The 15,533-nt window shown below is 49.3% G+C and overlaps 1 protein-coding gene across 6 annotated transcripts in view; it reads right to left on the bottom strand.

Moving 5' to 3' along the window:
- ATP2B2 (ATPase plasma membrane Ca2+ transporting 2) overlaps nucleotides 1-15,533 on the bottom strand; it is a 278,639-nt gene that overhangs the window by 36,474 nt on the left and 226,632 nt on the right. For 3 of the 6 annotated variants that reach the window (XM_069735953.1, XM_069735954.1, XM_069735955.1), the window contains one exon: nucleotides 4,411-4,576. The exons of the other annotated variants lie outside the window; for them this stretch is intronic. In XM_069735953.1, the coding sequence (XP_069592054.1) occupies nucleotides 4,411-4,576 (166 nt within the window). The remainder of the gene's footprint in view (nucleotides 1-4,410; nucleotides 4,577-15,533) is intronic. 6 annotated transcript variants of the gene reach the window in all.

Below are 15,533 nucleotides of genomic sequence, written 5' to 3'. Positions count from 1 at the left end.
TTTCTCGCAAAGAAGTGTCGACTGGGTAGGTCATAGCGTGGTACTGCGTAGGCCATTAGGGCTTTGAAAGCTTCGCTTTCAACCAACCGGTAGGGCATCATCTCTAACGAGATTAGTCTAGCATTGTGGGCGTTCAAACCCTGTGTACGCGGATGACAGGATGAGTACTTTCTTTTCCTAACGAGAGTCTCATGTAGGGTAAGCTGGACTGGAGAGCTGCAGATGGTGGAACTAGCGGTGGTGGTGGTGGTGGACAAGGCAGATTGAGAGAGGGTTGGTGATGGTATTCTTGATGTTGGCCTACATAGTGTTTCCTACCAAGAACCTGGTGATTGCCTGACTGCTTTGGCCTTGCGACGATACCTCCACATTTGCTGCTGGTGGTGTCCTAACCGGTGGGCTTACTGTGAGGGAAGCAATGTAGCGTTGCTGACTACCTTCATTCTGAGCAGGTGCACCAACGGTACGGGACGTTTGGTAGTTAGTCCAGGCTTGCAAGTGCATGCTGGTTAAATATCTACGCATGCACGTTGTATTTAAATTTAGGAGATTCTTCCCTCTGCTAAAGGTCTGTGAGCATTTCTTACAGATAACTTTGCACTGATCATTCGGATCTTGGTTAAACAATTCCCACACTGCACTCTTCCTACTATGGATTACCTTTTCAGGCATTGCACGCTGTGCTACTTTCACCGGATGGCCACGCTGTCCTAAAACTGTTTTTGGTTTTGACAAACATTTGTGGCCAGATACGGGCCTACCAGATGAAAGCTGTTGTGATGTAGATGGCTGATGCAGATCATCCTCCTCAGCTTCTAAACTACTGGCAACAGCACCCTCTTCCCCCAATGGCTGCCAATCTGGGTCAACTGGGTCATCTATCACCTCCTCTTCAATGTCATGTGCACCGTCCTCTGTGTCACCGTGTAAGGTGCTATAGCGTTCGGGACCGGGCACCATAGTCTCATCAGGGTCAGATTCTGGCTCAGTACTATAATCTAGCTGTGGCTGTGCATCTGTGCACTCCATGTCCGATTCATCTTGTAATGGGCTTTTATCAATTTCCTGATCTAACCCAGGCACGGTTTGTGTAAAGAGCTCCATGGAGTAACCTGTGGTATCGCCTGCAGCATCCTTCACTTTTGGTTTGGGTGAAAGACACAAGGAAGCGACTTGTTCCTGACCGGGAGCATCCACTGACGACTCGCTGCTTTTAGATTTTGAACCTTCTGAAGAGGAGGCGAAAGAGCTAGAGGCTGAGTCAGCAAGGAAAGCCAAAACTTTTTCCTGCTGCTCCAGCTTTAAAAGCTGTTTTCCTACTCCCTTGTGTAGCCAGACGATGACGCTGGCTCAACACCTTCAGCCTTAGGTGCTATTGTGCTTTTCCCACTACCACCAGATGCACCACCACCACCATCATCAGTACCAGCTGGCAACGCCCGCCCACGGCCTCTTCCACCAGACTTCCTTATTTATGGAGAATTCTAACCAAAATAACAACTGTTATATGGTACTGTGAAACAAGGTAGAAGGTGTATATAAACTTGTGGAGAATTTAAATCTCCTTTTTGGGGGGGAGACTGCAACAAAACTCAGGCCCAGTGTATTACACTACACAATGTAATTGGCAGAATGTGGCTGGAAGATATACAGTGGGGCAAAAAAGTATTTAGTCAGTCAGCAATAGTGCAAGTTCCACCACTTAAAAAGATGAGAGGCGTCTGTAATTTAAATCATAGGTAGACCTCAACTATGGGAGACAAACTGAGAAAAAAAAATCCAGAAAATCACATTGTCTGTTTTTTTTAACATTTTATTTGCATATTATGGTGGAAAATAAGTATTTGGTCAGAAACAAAATTTCATCTCAATACTTTGTAATATATCCTTTGTTGGCAATGACAGAGGTCAAACGTTTTCTGTAAGTCTTCACAAGGATGCCACACACTGTTGTTGGTATGTTGGCCCATTCCTCCATGCAGATCTCCTCTAGAGCAGTGATGTTTTTGGCTTTTCGCTTGGCAACACGGACTTTCAACTCCCTCCAAAGGTTTTCTATAGGGTTGAGATCTGGAGACTGGCTAGGCCACTCCAGGACCTTGAAATGCTTCTTACGAAGCCACTCCTTCGTTGCCTGGCGGTGTGCTTTGGATCATTCTCATGTTGAAAGACCCAGCCATGTTTCATCTTCAATGCCCTTGCTGATGGAAGGAGGTTTGCACTCAAAGTCTCACGATACATGGCCCCACTCATTCTTTCATGTACCCGGATCAGTCGTCCTGGCCCCTTTGCAGAGAAACAGCCCCAAAGCATGATGTTTCCACCACCATGCTTTACAGTAGGTATGGTGTTTGATGGATGCAACTCAGTATTCTTTTTCCTCCAAACACGACAAGTTGTGTTTCTACCAAACAGTTCCAGTTTGGTTTCATCAGACCATAGGACATTCTCCCAAAACTCCTCTGGATCATCCAAATGCTCTCTAGCAAACTTCAGACGGGCCCGGACATGTACTGGCTTAAGCAGTGGGACACGTCTGGCACTGCAGGATCTGAGTCCATGGTGGCGTAGTGTGTTACTTATGGTAGGCCTTGTTACATTGGTCCCAGCTCTCTGCAGTTCATTCACTAGGTCCCCCCGCGTGGTTCTGGGATTTTTGCTCACCATTCTTGTGATCTTTCTGACCCCACGGGGTGGGATTTTGCGTGGAGCCCCAGATCGAGGGAGATTATCAGTGGTCTTGTATGTCTTCCATTTTCTAATTATTGCTCCCACTGTTGATTTCTTCACTCCAAGCTGGTTGGCTATTGCAGATTCAGTCTTCCCAGCCTGGTGCAGGGCTACAATTTTGTTTCTGGTGTCCTTTGACAGCTCTTTGGTCTTCACCATAGTGGAGTTTGGAGTCAGACTGTTTGAGGGTGTGCACAGGTGTCTTTTTATACTGATAACAAGTTTAAACAGGTGCCATTACTACAGGTAATGAGTGGAGGAAAGATGAGACTCTTAAAGAAGAAGTTACAGGTCTGTGAGAGCCAGAAATCTTGATTGTTTGTTTCTGACCAAATACTTATTTTCCACCATAATATGCAAAAAAAATGATAAAAAACCAGACAATGTGATTTTCTGGATTTTTTTTTCTCAGTTTGTCTCCCATAGTTGAGGTCTACCTATGATGTAAATTACAGACGCCTCTCATCTTTTTAAGTGGTGGAACTTGCACTATTGCTGACTGACTAAATACTTTTTTGCCCCACTGTATATATAAAAAAGGGCTGTACTACAATTTCAATCTCCCTACAATTATCTCAGAAAAAGTATGGCAGCAATAAAAAGGACTGCTGCACACAAAAGTGTGGACAAATAAACAAGATAACTGTGCAGAAAGGAGCAACAGGATTTTTGCTTTTAAAAAAGCAGTTGGTTTGCACAGCGGCGTACAAACAGCAATGCAGCTATCAGGGAGCCTTCTAGGGCAGCCTAATAAGCTACAGAGCTGATGCACAAAAATATAAACTCCACTGTCCCTGCAAAGAAAAGGTGGTGTTGGACAGTGGAAATCGCTACAGAACAAGCAGTTTCGGGGTTAATCTTCCCTCCCTAACGCTATCCCTTCTTCTGATGAAGCTGCGGCAAACTCTCCCTATGCTAAGATCGGCAGAAGTAAGATGGCGGTCGGCGTGCATGCCCCTTTATAGCCCCTGTGACGCCGCAGAAAGCAAGCCAATCACTGTCATGCCCTTCTCTAAGATGGTGGGGACCGAGACCTATGTCATGACGCTGCCCACACTCTGCGTCCTCCTTCGTTGGATGAGAAATGGCGCTGAAAACGTCATACGAAACGCGACTTTGGTGCGAAGATCGCCGACCTCATGGCTGATCCCACACTAGGATCGGGTCGGGTTTCATGAAAGTCAGCGACTTTTGAATTTGTCCGATCCGTTTCACTCAAGCCTAATGATGAGGAGTTCAATTGGACTGGAAGAAAAAAGGGGAAACAAACTGTGAAGCCTGAACTTCTTTACAAGACTTCCAGACATTCAGATGGATCTCCATGATTAAGAGCTGCCTGGGTCGACACATGTTGGCTTCTACACCTTTTTAAATCATGAGTTTATCTAAACCGCCTGATCTTTTTTGTTACCTGTTTTTAATATGAAGAAATAAATAGATGTTGTAAGAAACCTTGGATTTCCTGGGATCATTCGTCCAAAGAGGCGCTGGGTGATAACTACTTGATGTACATGAGCAAGGATCCCTACAGATCCGACCTGTATGGGAGCATGCGATGATGAAGAGGTGTGTAGGTGTCTCTGCTGGGCTCTCACTTTGAAATACACAAGAAATGATGGAAGAGGTCTGCAGACTAGTTGGCATCTCTGTGGATTTGAGGCAGTAAGAAGGCAAACTCACGCCCTGCCGCAGATGTGCTGGTAGGAGAAGAAAGAGCATTGGACAACGAGACATGACTAGGGCTAGAAATATTGGTTACATCCTGGTTCTGGCTTGTGGTGGACGATTGTCTCCTCAGGGCCCCATGAATGGAAGCCCCACTCTTGAAAGTATTCACTACTTCAATCTGTAATGGAGCAGAAAATGAGACACGTTTCTTTAACACTGCATACAGCAAAGACTAAAAATAATCATAAAAAGTTTCACAAAACAGTACAAAGACACACAAAGAACAGATGGAGGCAATCAACATAATATACATGGAATACAATGTGAGCTACACAACATGGTGCCGAGTAGTCGAACACATACACAGGAGTCGGGATTACATTGAGGAAGGACTTACATCTGTCCTATTTGCTGACAATTTCTGACATCTATCACGTAAAATCTTGATCTCATTTCCCTGCCATTAACATTGACAGTATAGGAGGATAATAAGTAGCAATATGCATTGCTGCCAAACCTAGTGAGATGTCATAAAAAATACATTGGCAAATCAAAATAGTCAATTAAATGGAGTAGTGTCATTCTTTTGTTTCTATTACTAGGTCCAGCTCCTCTCAGGGCCTGTATGAGGCGGTGCTCAGTGGTGGTGTCTTTCCTAATACCTGGTGTAGTCCAGCTCCTCAGTGACTGTATGAGGTGGTGCTCAGTGGTGGTACCTTTCCTAATACCTGGTGTAGTCCAGCTCCTCTCAGTGACTGTATGAGGTGGTGCTCAGTGGTGGTGGCTTTCCTAATACCTGGTGTAGTCCAGCTCCTCAGTGACTGTATGAGGTGGTGCTCAGTGGTGGTACCTTTCCTAATACGTGGTGTAGTCCAGCTTCTCTCAGTGACTGTATGAGGTGGTGCTCAGTGGTGGTGGCTTTCCTAATACCTGGTGTAGTCCAGCTCCTCAGTGACTGTATGAGGTGGTGCTCAGTGGTGGTGGCTTTCCTAATACCTGGTGTAGTCCAGCTCCTCTCAGGGCCTGTATGAGGTGGTGCTCAGTGGTGGTACCTTTCCTAATACCTGGTGTAGTCCAGCTCCTCAGTGACTGTATGAGGTGGTGCTCAGTGGTGGTGGCTTTCCTAATACCTGGTGTAGTCCAGCTCCTCAGTGACTTATGAGGTGGTGCTCAGTGGTGGTACCTTTCCTAATACCTGGTGTAGTCCAGCTCCTCTCAGGGCCTGTATGAGGTGGTGCTCAGTGGTGGTACCTTTCCTAATACCTGGTGTAGTCCAGCTCCTCAGTGACTGTATGAGGTGGTGCTCAGTGGTGGTGGCTTTCCTAATACCTGGTGTAGTCCAGCTCCTCAGTGACTTATGAGGTGGTGCTCAGTGGTGGTACCTTTCCTAATACCTGGTGTAGTCCAGCTCCTCTCAGGGCCTGTATGAGGTGGTGCTCAGTGGTGGTACCTTTCCTAATACCTGGTGTAGTCCAGCTCCTCAGTGACTGTATGAGGTGGTGCTCAGTGGTGGTGGCTTTCCTAATACCTGGTGTAGTCCAGCTCCTCAGTGACTTATGAGGTGGTGCTCAGTGGTGGTACCTTTCCTAATACGTGGTGTAGTCCAGCTTCTCTCAGTGACTGTATGAGGTGGTGCTCAGTGGTGGTACCTTTCCTAATACGTGGTGTAGTCCAGCTTCTCTCAGTGACTATATGAGGTGGTGCTCAGTGGTGGTATCTTTCCTAATACCTGGTGTAGTCCAGCTCCTCTCAGTGACTGTATGAGGTGGTGCTCAGTGGTGGTGTCTTTCCTAATACCTGGTGTAGTCCAGCTCCTCAGTGACTTATGAGGTGGTGCTCAGTGGTGGTGTCTTTCCTAATACCTGGTGTAGTCCAGCTCCTCTGTGACTGTATGAGGTGGTGCTCAGTGGTAGTGTCTTTCCTAATACGTGGTGTAGTCCAGCTCCTCAGTGACTGTATGAGGTGGTGCTCAGTGGTAGTGTCTTTCCTAATACCTGGTGTAGTCCAGCTCCTCTGTGACTGTATGAGGTGGTGCTCAGTGGTGGTGTCTTTCCTAATACCTGGTGTAGTCCAGCTCCTCTGTGACTGTATGAGGTGGTGCTCAGTGGTGGTGTCTTTCCTAATACCTGGTGTAGTCCAGCTCCTCAGTGACTGTATGAGGTGGTGCTCAGTGATGGTATCTTTCCTAATACCTGGTGTAGTCCAGCTCCTCTCAGGGCCTGTATGAGGTGGTGCTCAGTGGTGGTGTCTTTCCTAATACCTGCTGTAGTCCAGCTCCTCAGGGCCTGTATGAGGTGGTGCTCAGTGGTGGTACCTTTCCTAATACCTGGTGTAGTCCAGCTCCTCTGTGACTGTATGAGGTGGTGCTCAGTGATGGTATCTTTCCTAATACCTGGTGTAGTCCAGCTCCTCAGTGACTTATGAGGTGGCGCTCAGTGGTGGTACCTTTCCTAATACCTGGTGTAGTCCAGCTCCTCTGTGACTGTATGAGGTGGTGCTCAGTGGTAGTGTCTTTCCTAATACCTGGTGTAGTCCAGCTCCTCAGTGACTGTATGAGGTGGTGCTCAGTGGTGGTGTCTTTCCTAATACCTGCTCTAGTCCAGCTCCTCAGTGACTGTATGAGGTGGTGCTCAGTGGTGGTGTCTTTCCTAATACCTGGTGTAGTCCAGCTCCTCTGTGACTGTATGAGGTGGTGCTCAGTGGTGGTGTCTTTCCTAATACCTGGTGTAGTCCAGCTCCTCAGTGACTTATGAGGTGGTGCTCAGTGGTGGTACCTTTCCTAATACCTGGTGTAGTCCAGCTCCTCAGTGACTGTATGAGGTGGTGCTCAGTGGTGGTACCTTTCCTAATACCTGGTGTAGTCCAGCTCCTCAGTGACTGTATGAGGTGGTGCTCAGTGGTAGTGTCTTTCCTAATACCTGGTGTAGTCCAGCTCCTCAGTGACTGTATGAGGTGGTGCTCAGTGGTGGTACCTTTCCTAATACCTGGTGTAGTCCAGCTCCTCAGTGACTGTATGAGGTGGTGCTCAGTGGTGTTACCTTTCCTAATACCTGGTGTAGTCCAGCTCCTCTGTGACTGTATGAGGTGGTGCTCAGTGGTAGTGTCTTTCCTAATACCTGGTGTAGTCCAGCTCCTCTGTGACTGTATGAGGTGGTGCTCAGTGGTGGTACCTTTCCTAATTACTGGTGCAGTCCAGCTCCTCAGTGACTTATGAGGTGGTGCTCAGTGATGGTATCTTTCCTAATACCTGGTGTAGTCCAGCTCCTCTCTGTGACTGTATGAGGTGGTGCTCACTGGTGGTGTCTTTCCTAATCCCTGGTGTAGTCCAGCTCCTCTGTGACTGTATGAGGTGGTGCTCAGTGGTGGTGTCTTTCCTAATACCTGGTGTAGTCCAGCTCCTCAGTGACTGTATGAGGTGGTGCTCAGTGGTGGTACCTTTCCTAATACCTGGTGTAGTCCAGCTCCTCAGTGACTGTATGAGGTGGTGCTCAGTGGTAGTGTCTTTCCTAATACCTGGTGTAGTCCAGCTCCTCAGTGACTGTATGAGGTGGTGCTCAGTGGTGGTACCTTTCCTAATACCTGGTGTAGTCCAGCTCCTCAGTGACTGTATGAGGTGGTGCTCAGTGGTGTTACCTTTCCTAATACCTGGTGTAGTCCAGCTCCTCTGTGACTGTATGAGGTGGTGCTCAGTGGTAGTGTCTTTCCTAATACCTGGTGTAGTCCAGCTCCTCTGTGACTGTATGAGGTGGTGCTCAGTGGTGGTACCTTTCCTAATTACTGGTGTAGTCCAGCTCCTCAGTGACTTATGAGGTGGTGCTCAGTGATGGTATCTTTCCTAATACCTGGTGTAGTCCAGCTCCTCTCTGTGACTGTATGAGGTGGTGCTCACTGGTGGTGTCTTTCCTAATCCCTGGTGTAGTCCAGCTCCTCAGTGACTGTATGAGGTGGTGCTCAGTGGTAGTTTCTTCCCTAATACCTGGTGTAGTCCAGATCCTCTCAGTGACTGTATGAGGTGGTGCTCAGTGGTGGTGTCTTTCCTAATACCTGGTGTAGTCCAGCTCCTCTCTGTGACTGTATGAGGTGGTGCTCAGTGGTGGTGTCTTTCCTAATACCTGCTGTAGTCCAGCTCCTCAGTGACTGTATGAGGTGGTGCTCAGTGGTGGTACCTTTCCTAATACCTGGTGTAGTCCAGCTCCTCAGTGACTGTATGAGGTGGTGCTTAGTGATGGTATCTTTCCTAATACCTGGTGTAGTCCAGCTTCTCTCAGTGACTGTATGAGGTGGTGCTCAGTGGTAGTATCTTTCCTAATACCTGGTGTAGTCCAGCTCCTCAGTGACTGTATGAGGTGGTGCTCAGTGGTGGTGTCTTTCCTAATACCTGGTGTAGTCCAGCTCCTCTGTGACTGTATGAGGTGGTGCTCAGTGGTGGTGTCTTTCCTAATACCTGGTGTAGTCCAGCTCCTCAGTGACTGTATGAGGTGGTGCTCAGTGGTGGAACCTTTCCTAATACCTGGTGTAGTCCAGCTCCTCAGTGACTGTATGAGGTGGTGCTCAGTGGTGGAACCTTTCCTAATACCTGGTGTAGTCCAGCTCCTCAGTGACTGTATGAGGTGGTGCTCAGTGGTGGTACCTTTCCTAATACCTGGTGTAGTCCAGCTCCTCAGTGACTGTATGAGGTGGTGCTCAGTGGTGGAACCTTTCCTAATACCTGGTGTAGTCCAGCTCCTCAGTGACTGTATGAGGTGGTGCTCAGTGGTGGTACCTTTCCTAATTACTGGTGTAGTCCAGCTCCTCTCAGGGCCTGTATGAGGTGGTGCTCAGTGGTGGTGTCTTTCCTAACACCTGGTGTAGTCCAGCTCCTCTCAGTGACTGTATGAGGTGGTGCTTAGTGATGGTATCTTTCCTAATACCTGGTGTAGTCCAGCTCCTCTCAGTGACTGTATGAGGTGGTGCTCAGTGGTGGTACCTTTCCTAATTAGTGGTGTAGTCCAGCTCCTCTGTGACTGTATGAGGTGGTGCTCAGTGGTGGTATCTTTCCTAATACCTGGTGTAGTCCAGCTCCTCAGTGACTGTATGAGGTGGTGCTCAGTGGTGGTACCTTTCCTAATTACTGGTGTAGTCCAGATCCTCTCAGTGACTGTATGAGGTGGTGCTCAGTGATGGTATCTTTCCTAATACCTGGTGTAGTCCAGATCCTCTCAGTGACTGTATGAGGTGGTGCTCAGTGGTGGTATCTTTCCTAATACCTGGTGTAGTCCAGCTCCTCTCAGTGACTGTAAGAGGTGGTGCTCAGTGGTGGTGTCTTTCCTAATACCTGGTGTAGTCCAGCTTCTCTCAGTGACTGTATGAGGTGGTGCTCAGTGATGGTATCTTTCCTAACACCTGGTGTAGTCCAGCTCCTCTGTGACTGTATGAGGTGGTGCTCAGTGGTGGTATCTTTCCTAATACCTGGTGTAGTCCAGCTCCTCAGTGACTGTATGAGGTGGTGCTCAGTGGTGGTACCTTTCCTAATTACTGGTGTAGTCCAGATCCTCTCAGTGACTGTATGAGGTGGTGCTCAGTGGTGGTATCTTTCCTAATACCTGGTGTAGTCCAGCTCCTCTCAGTGACTGTATGAGGTGGTGCTCAGTGGTGGTGTCTTTCCTAATACCTGGTGTAGTCCAGCTTCTCTCAGTGACTGTATGAGGTGGTGCTCAGTGATGGTATCTTTCCTAATACCTGGTGTAGTCCAGCTCCTCAGTGACTGTATGAGGTGGTGCTTAGTGATGGTATCTTTCCTAATACCTGGTGTAGTCCAGCTCCTCAGTGACTGTATGAGTTGGTGCTCAGTGGTGGTACCTTTCCTAATACCTGGTGTAGTCCAGCTCCTCAGTGAATGTATGAGGTGGTGCTCAGTGGTAGTGTCTTTCCTAATACCTGGTGTAGTCCAGCTCCTCTGTGACTGTATGAGGTGGTGCTCAGTGGTGGTACCTTTCCTAATTACTGGTGTAGTCCAGCTCCTCAGTGACTTATGAGGTGGTGCTCAGTGATGGTATCTTTCCTAATACCTGGTGTAGTCCAGCTCCTCTCTGTGACTGTATGAGGTGATGCTCAGTGGTGGTGTCTTTCCTAATACCTGGTGTAGTCCAGCTCCTCAGTGACTGTATGAGGTGGTGCTCAGTGGTAGTTTCTTTCCTAATACCTGGTGTAGTCCAGATCCTCTCAGTGACTGTATGAGGTGGTGCTTAGTGATGGTATCTTTCCTAATACCTGGTGTAGTCCAGCTTCTCTCAGTGACTGTATGAGGTGGTGCTCAGTGGTAGTATCTTTCCTAAAACCTGGTGTAGTCCAGCTCCTCAGTGACTGTATGAGGTGGTGCTCAGTGGTGGTGTCTTTCCTAATACCTGGTGTAGTCCAGCTCCTCAGTGACCGTATGAGGTGGTGCTCAGTGGTAGTATCCTTCCTAATACCTGCTGTAGTCCAGCTCCTCTGTGACTGTATGAGGTGGTGCTCAGTGATGGTATCTTTCCTAATACCTGGTGTAGTCCAGCTCCTCAGTGACTGTATGAGGTGGTGCTCAGTGGTAGTGTCTTTCCTAATTACTGGTGTAGTCCAGCTCCTCTCAGTGACTGTATGAGGTGGTGCTCAGTGGTGGTGTCTTTCCTAATACCTGGTGTAGTCCAGCTCCTCAGTGACTGTATGAGGTGGTGCTCAGTGGTGGTGTCTTTCCTAATACCTGGTGTAGTCCAGCTCCTCAGTGACTGTATGAGGTGGTGCTCAGTGGTGGTACCTTTCCTAATACCTGGTGTAGTCCAGCTCCTCTCAGTGACTGTATGAGGTGGTGCTCAGTGGTGGTATCTTTCCTAATACCTGGTGTAGTCCAGCTCCTCAGTGACTGTATGAGGTGGTGCTCAGTGGTGGTGTCTTTCCTAATACCTGGTGTAGTCCAGCTCCTCAGTGACTGTATGAGGTGGTGCTCAGTGGTAGTGTCTTTCCTAATACCTGGTGTAGTCCAGCTCCTCAGTGACTGTATGAGGTGGTGCTCAGTGGTAGTGTCTTTCCTAATTACTGGTGTAGTCCAGCTCCTCAGTGACTGTATGAGGTGGTGCTCAGTGATGGTATCTTTTCTAATACCTGGTGTAGTCCAGCTCCTCTCAGTGACTGTATGAGGTGGTGCTCAGTGGTGGTGTCTTTCCTAATACCTGGTGTAGTCCAGCTCCTCAGTGACTGTATGAGGTGGTGCTCAGTGGTGGTACCTTTCCTAATTACTGGTGTAGTCCAGCTCCTCAGTGACTGTATGAGGTGGTGCTCAGTGGTAGTGTCTTTCCTAATACCTGGTGTAGTCCAGCTCCTCAGTGACTGTATGAGGTGGTGCTCAGTGGTGGTACCTTTCCTAATACCTGGTGTAGTCCAGCTCCTCAGTGACTGTATGAGGTGGTGCTCAGTGGTAGTGTCTTTCCTAATTACTGGTGTAGTCCAGCTCCTCTCAGTGACTGTATGAGGTGGTGCTCAGTGGTGGTGTCTTTCCTAATACCTGGTGTAGTCCAGCTCCTCAGTGACCGTATGAGGTGGTGCTCAGTGGTAGTATCCTTCCTAATACCTGCTGTAGTCCAGCTCCTCTGTGACTGTATGAGGTGATGCTCAGTGATGGTATCTTTCCTAATACCTGGTGTAGTCCAGCTCCTCAGTGACTGTATGAGGTGGTGCTCAGTGGTAGTGTCTTTCCTAATTACTGGTGTAGTCCAGCTCCTCTCAGTGACTGTATGAGGTGGTGCTCAGTGGTGGTGTCTTTCCTAATACCTGGTGTAGTCCAGCTCCTCAGTGACTGTATGAGGTGGTGCTCAGTGGTGGTGTCTTTCCTAATACCTGGTGTAGTCCAGCTCCTCAGTGACTGTATGAGGTGGTGCTCAGTGGTGGTACCTTTCCTAATACCTGGTGTAGTCCAGCTCCTCTCAGTGACTGTATGAGGTGATGCTCAGTGGTGGTGTCTTTCCTAATACCTGGTGTAGTCCAGCTCCTCAGTGACTGTATGAGGTGGTGCTCAGTGGTAGTTTCTTTCCTAATACCTGGTGTAGTCCAGATCCTCTCAGTGACTGTATGAGGTGGTGCTTAGTGATGGTATCTTTCCTAATACCTGGTGTAGTCCAGCTCCTCAGTGACTGTATGAGGTGGTGCTCAGTGGTGGTGTCTTTCCTAATACCTGGTGTAGTCCAGCTCCTCAGTGACTGTATGAGGTGGTGCTCAGTGGTAGTGTCTTTCCTAATACCTGGTGTAGTCCAGCTCCTCAGTGACTGTATGAGGTGGTGCTCAGTGGTAGTGTCTTTCCTAATTACTGGTGTAGTCCAGCTCCTCTCAGTGACTGTATGAGGTGGTGCTCAGTGGTGGTGTCTTTCCTAATACCTGGTGTAGTCCAGCTCCTCAGTGACTGTATGAGGTGGTGCTCAGTGGTGGTACCTTTCCTAATTACTGGTGTAGTCCAGCTCCTCAGTGACTGTATGAGGTGGTGCTCAGTGGTAGTGTCTTTCCTAATACCTGGTGTAGTCCAGCTCCTCAGTGACTGTATGAGGTGGTGCTCAGTGGTGGTACCTTTCCTAATACCTGGTGTAGTCCAGCTCCTCAGTGACTGTATGAGGTGGTGCTCAGTGGTAGTGTCTTTCCTAATTACTGGTGTAGTCCAGCTCCTCTCAGTGACTGTATGAGGTGGTGCTCAGTGGTGGTGTCTTTCCTAATACCTGGTGTAGTCCAGCTCCTCAGTGACTGTATGAGGTGGTGCTCAGTGGTGGTACCTTTCCTAATTACTGGTGTAGTCCAGCTCCTCAGTGACTGTATGAGGTGGTGCTCAGTGGTAGTGTCTTTCCTAATACCTGGTGTAGTCCAGCTCCTCAGTGACTGTATGAGGTGGTGCTCAGTGGTGGTACCTTTCCTAATACCTGGTGTAGTCCAGCTCCTCAGTGACTGTATGAGGTGGTGCTCAGTGGTGGTACCTTTCCTAATACCTGGTGTAGTCCAGCTCCTCAGTGACTGTATGAGGTGGTGCTCAGTGGTGGTGTCTTTCCTAATACCTGGTGTAGTTCAGCTCCTCTGGGACTGTATGAGGTTGTGCTCAGTGGTAGTGTCTTTCCTAATACCTTGTGTAGTCCAGCTCCTCTCAGTGACTGTATGAGGTGGTGCTCAGTGGTGGTATCTTTCCTAATTCCTTGTGTAGTCCAGTTACTCTCAGTGACTGTATGAGGTGGTGCTCATTGGTGGTATTTTTCCTAATACTTGCTGTAGTCCAGCGCCTCTCAGTGATTGTGTAACAACCCTGCTGGCATCACTGCATGGCCTCCCATCCCCCACCTGCATTACACTCAAACTCTCTTCTTTGGGCCATCTTGCGACTTCTCTCTGCTACCAGCTCCATGCTGTGTGCCTCATGTCTGCTGCTTGCTCTGTGCATTTTCTGTCCGTCTGCATATGGGGGCGGCGCCGGCAACTCCTGTTTCTTATTGAGACTGTGTGCACCTTGCTAAGGTGTCCCCGGCCAATTGCCATGAGGCTTCCTGTATTTAAGACATCCCCACCCATTGGTGGGGGCCTGTGCAACTTACTCCCTCAGTCAGTTCTTAGCTACTGAGGTGCCAGGCCCTGTCTCTGTGACTCTTGTGTCCGCCTCCCAGTCGGGCGTTGTACCCTGGCCTGTGTCCTGTGTTTGCCACCCAGTGGGGCATCGTACCCTGGCCTGTGTCTCTGTGCCTTTTTTTCTGTTCCTGACTCTGTCTTAGTCTAGTCCTGTTCCTGTGTCCATTTATATTCCTGTCTTGGTTTGCTTTCTCGGCTCTGAACTCTGTGTCTTGCTTTGCTCTGCTTTCGACTCTGCTCTCTGTGACCTTGCTTTGCTCTTTTCTCTGCATTCAGTGACCTTGCTCTGCACTCTGTGGTTTTGCTCTCGGCTCTGCACTCTGACTTTGCTCTGCTCTCAGCTCTGCACTCTGTGGCTTTGCTCTACGGCTCTGCTCAGCTCTCGCTCTGCGGCTCCGCTCCGGTTCTTCCCTGCTCCGCCTTCTGCGTCTTTGCTCTTGGCTTCGTCTCCTGCGTCTCTGCGTTCCTGTTCTTGGCTCTGCTTCCTGCTCTTGGCTCTACCTCCTGCGTCTCTGCTCTTGGCTCCGCCTCCTGCGTTTCTGCTCTTGGCTCCGCCTCCTGCTCTTGGCTCCACCTCCTGCGTGTCTGCTCTTGGCTCCGCCTCCTAATCTTGTCTCCGCCTTCTGCGTTCCTGTTCTTGGCTCTGCTTCCTGCTCTTGGCTCCACCTCCTGCGTGTCTGCTCTTGTCTCCGCCTCTTAATCTTGTTTCCTCCTCCTGCGTTTCTGCTCTTGGCTCCGCCTCCTGCTCTTGGCTCCACCTCCTGCGTGTCTGCTCTTGGCTCCGCCTCCAAATCTTGTGTCCGCCTTCTGCGTTCCTGTTCTTGGCTCTGCTTCCTGCTATAGGCTCCGCCTCCTGCATTTCTGCTTTGCTCCATTCCTTGTGGTCTTTCTCTGCCTGTTTCTCATATACCCTCCTGTCTGAACAGGCTCTTACCTGTTTTACATACCTGCCTGTATACCGGTCCTTCCACTGTACTAGCCTTGTTCTCCTGTCCTGTCAGAGTGCCACCCGTACCTGCCTGCCAGAGAGTCAGCCGTGCCCGCCTGCCAGAGAGCCAGCTGTGTCCACCTGCCTGTGTCCCAGCCGTGCCCGCCTGTCTGCCAGAGTGCCAGCCGTGCCCGCTTGCCTGTCTATGTTCCGTTCCCCTGTGGGATCAGCAGCCACAGCCAGACTCCACCCTGGAGTGGTACCTGGTAGCTTCCTATTGCACAGGTCTGACCTCACCATCAGAGGCTCCAGAGAAGACCAAGGAAGCTACTTAGTTGCGCCCCTTCCAGGGTAGTCTGGTCTGTGGCACAGTGGGGCCACACCCCCGCACGTCCGCGCCAACCAGTCTGGGCTCGAGTGTGACAGATTGTGTGAAGTGGCACTCAGTGGCAGTATCTTTCCTAATACGTGGTGTAGATCAGCATTTCTCAGTGACTGTATGAGGTGGTGGTCAGTGATGGTGTCTTTCCTAATACCTGGTGTAGTCCAGCTTCTCTCCGTGACTGTATGAGGTGGCACTCAGTGGTGGTACCTTTCCTAATACGTG

Source organism: Ranitomeya imitator, chromosome 8 (genome assembly GCF_032444005.1).
Source record: "Ranitomeya imitator isolate aRanImi1 chromosome 8, aRanImi1.pri, whole genome shotgun sequence".
NCBI classification, from domain to species: Eukaryota; Metazoa; Chordata; class Amphibia; order Anura; family Dendrobatidae; genus Ranitomeya; species Ranitomeya imitator.
The sequence above is the reverse complement of the archived record's forward strand: the minus strand, read 5'-3'. Positions and strand labels throughout refer to the sequence as shown.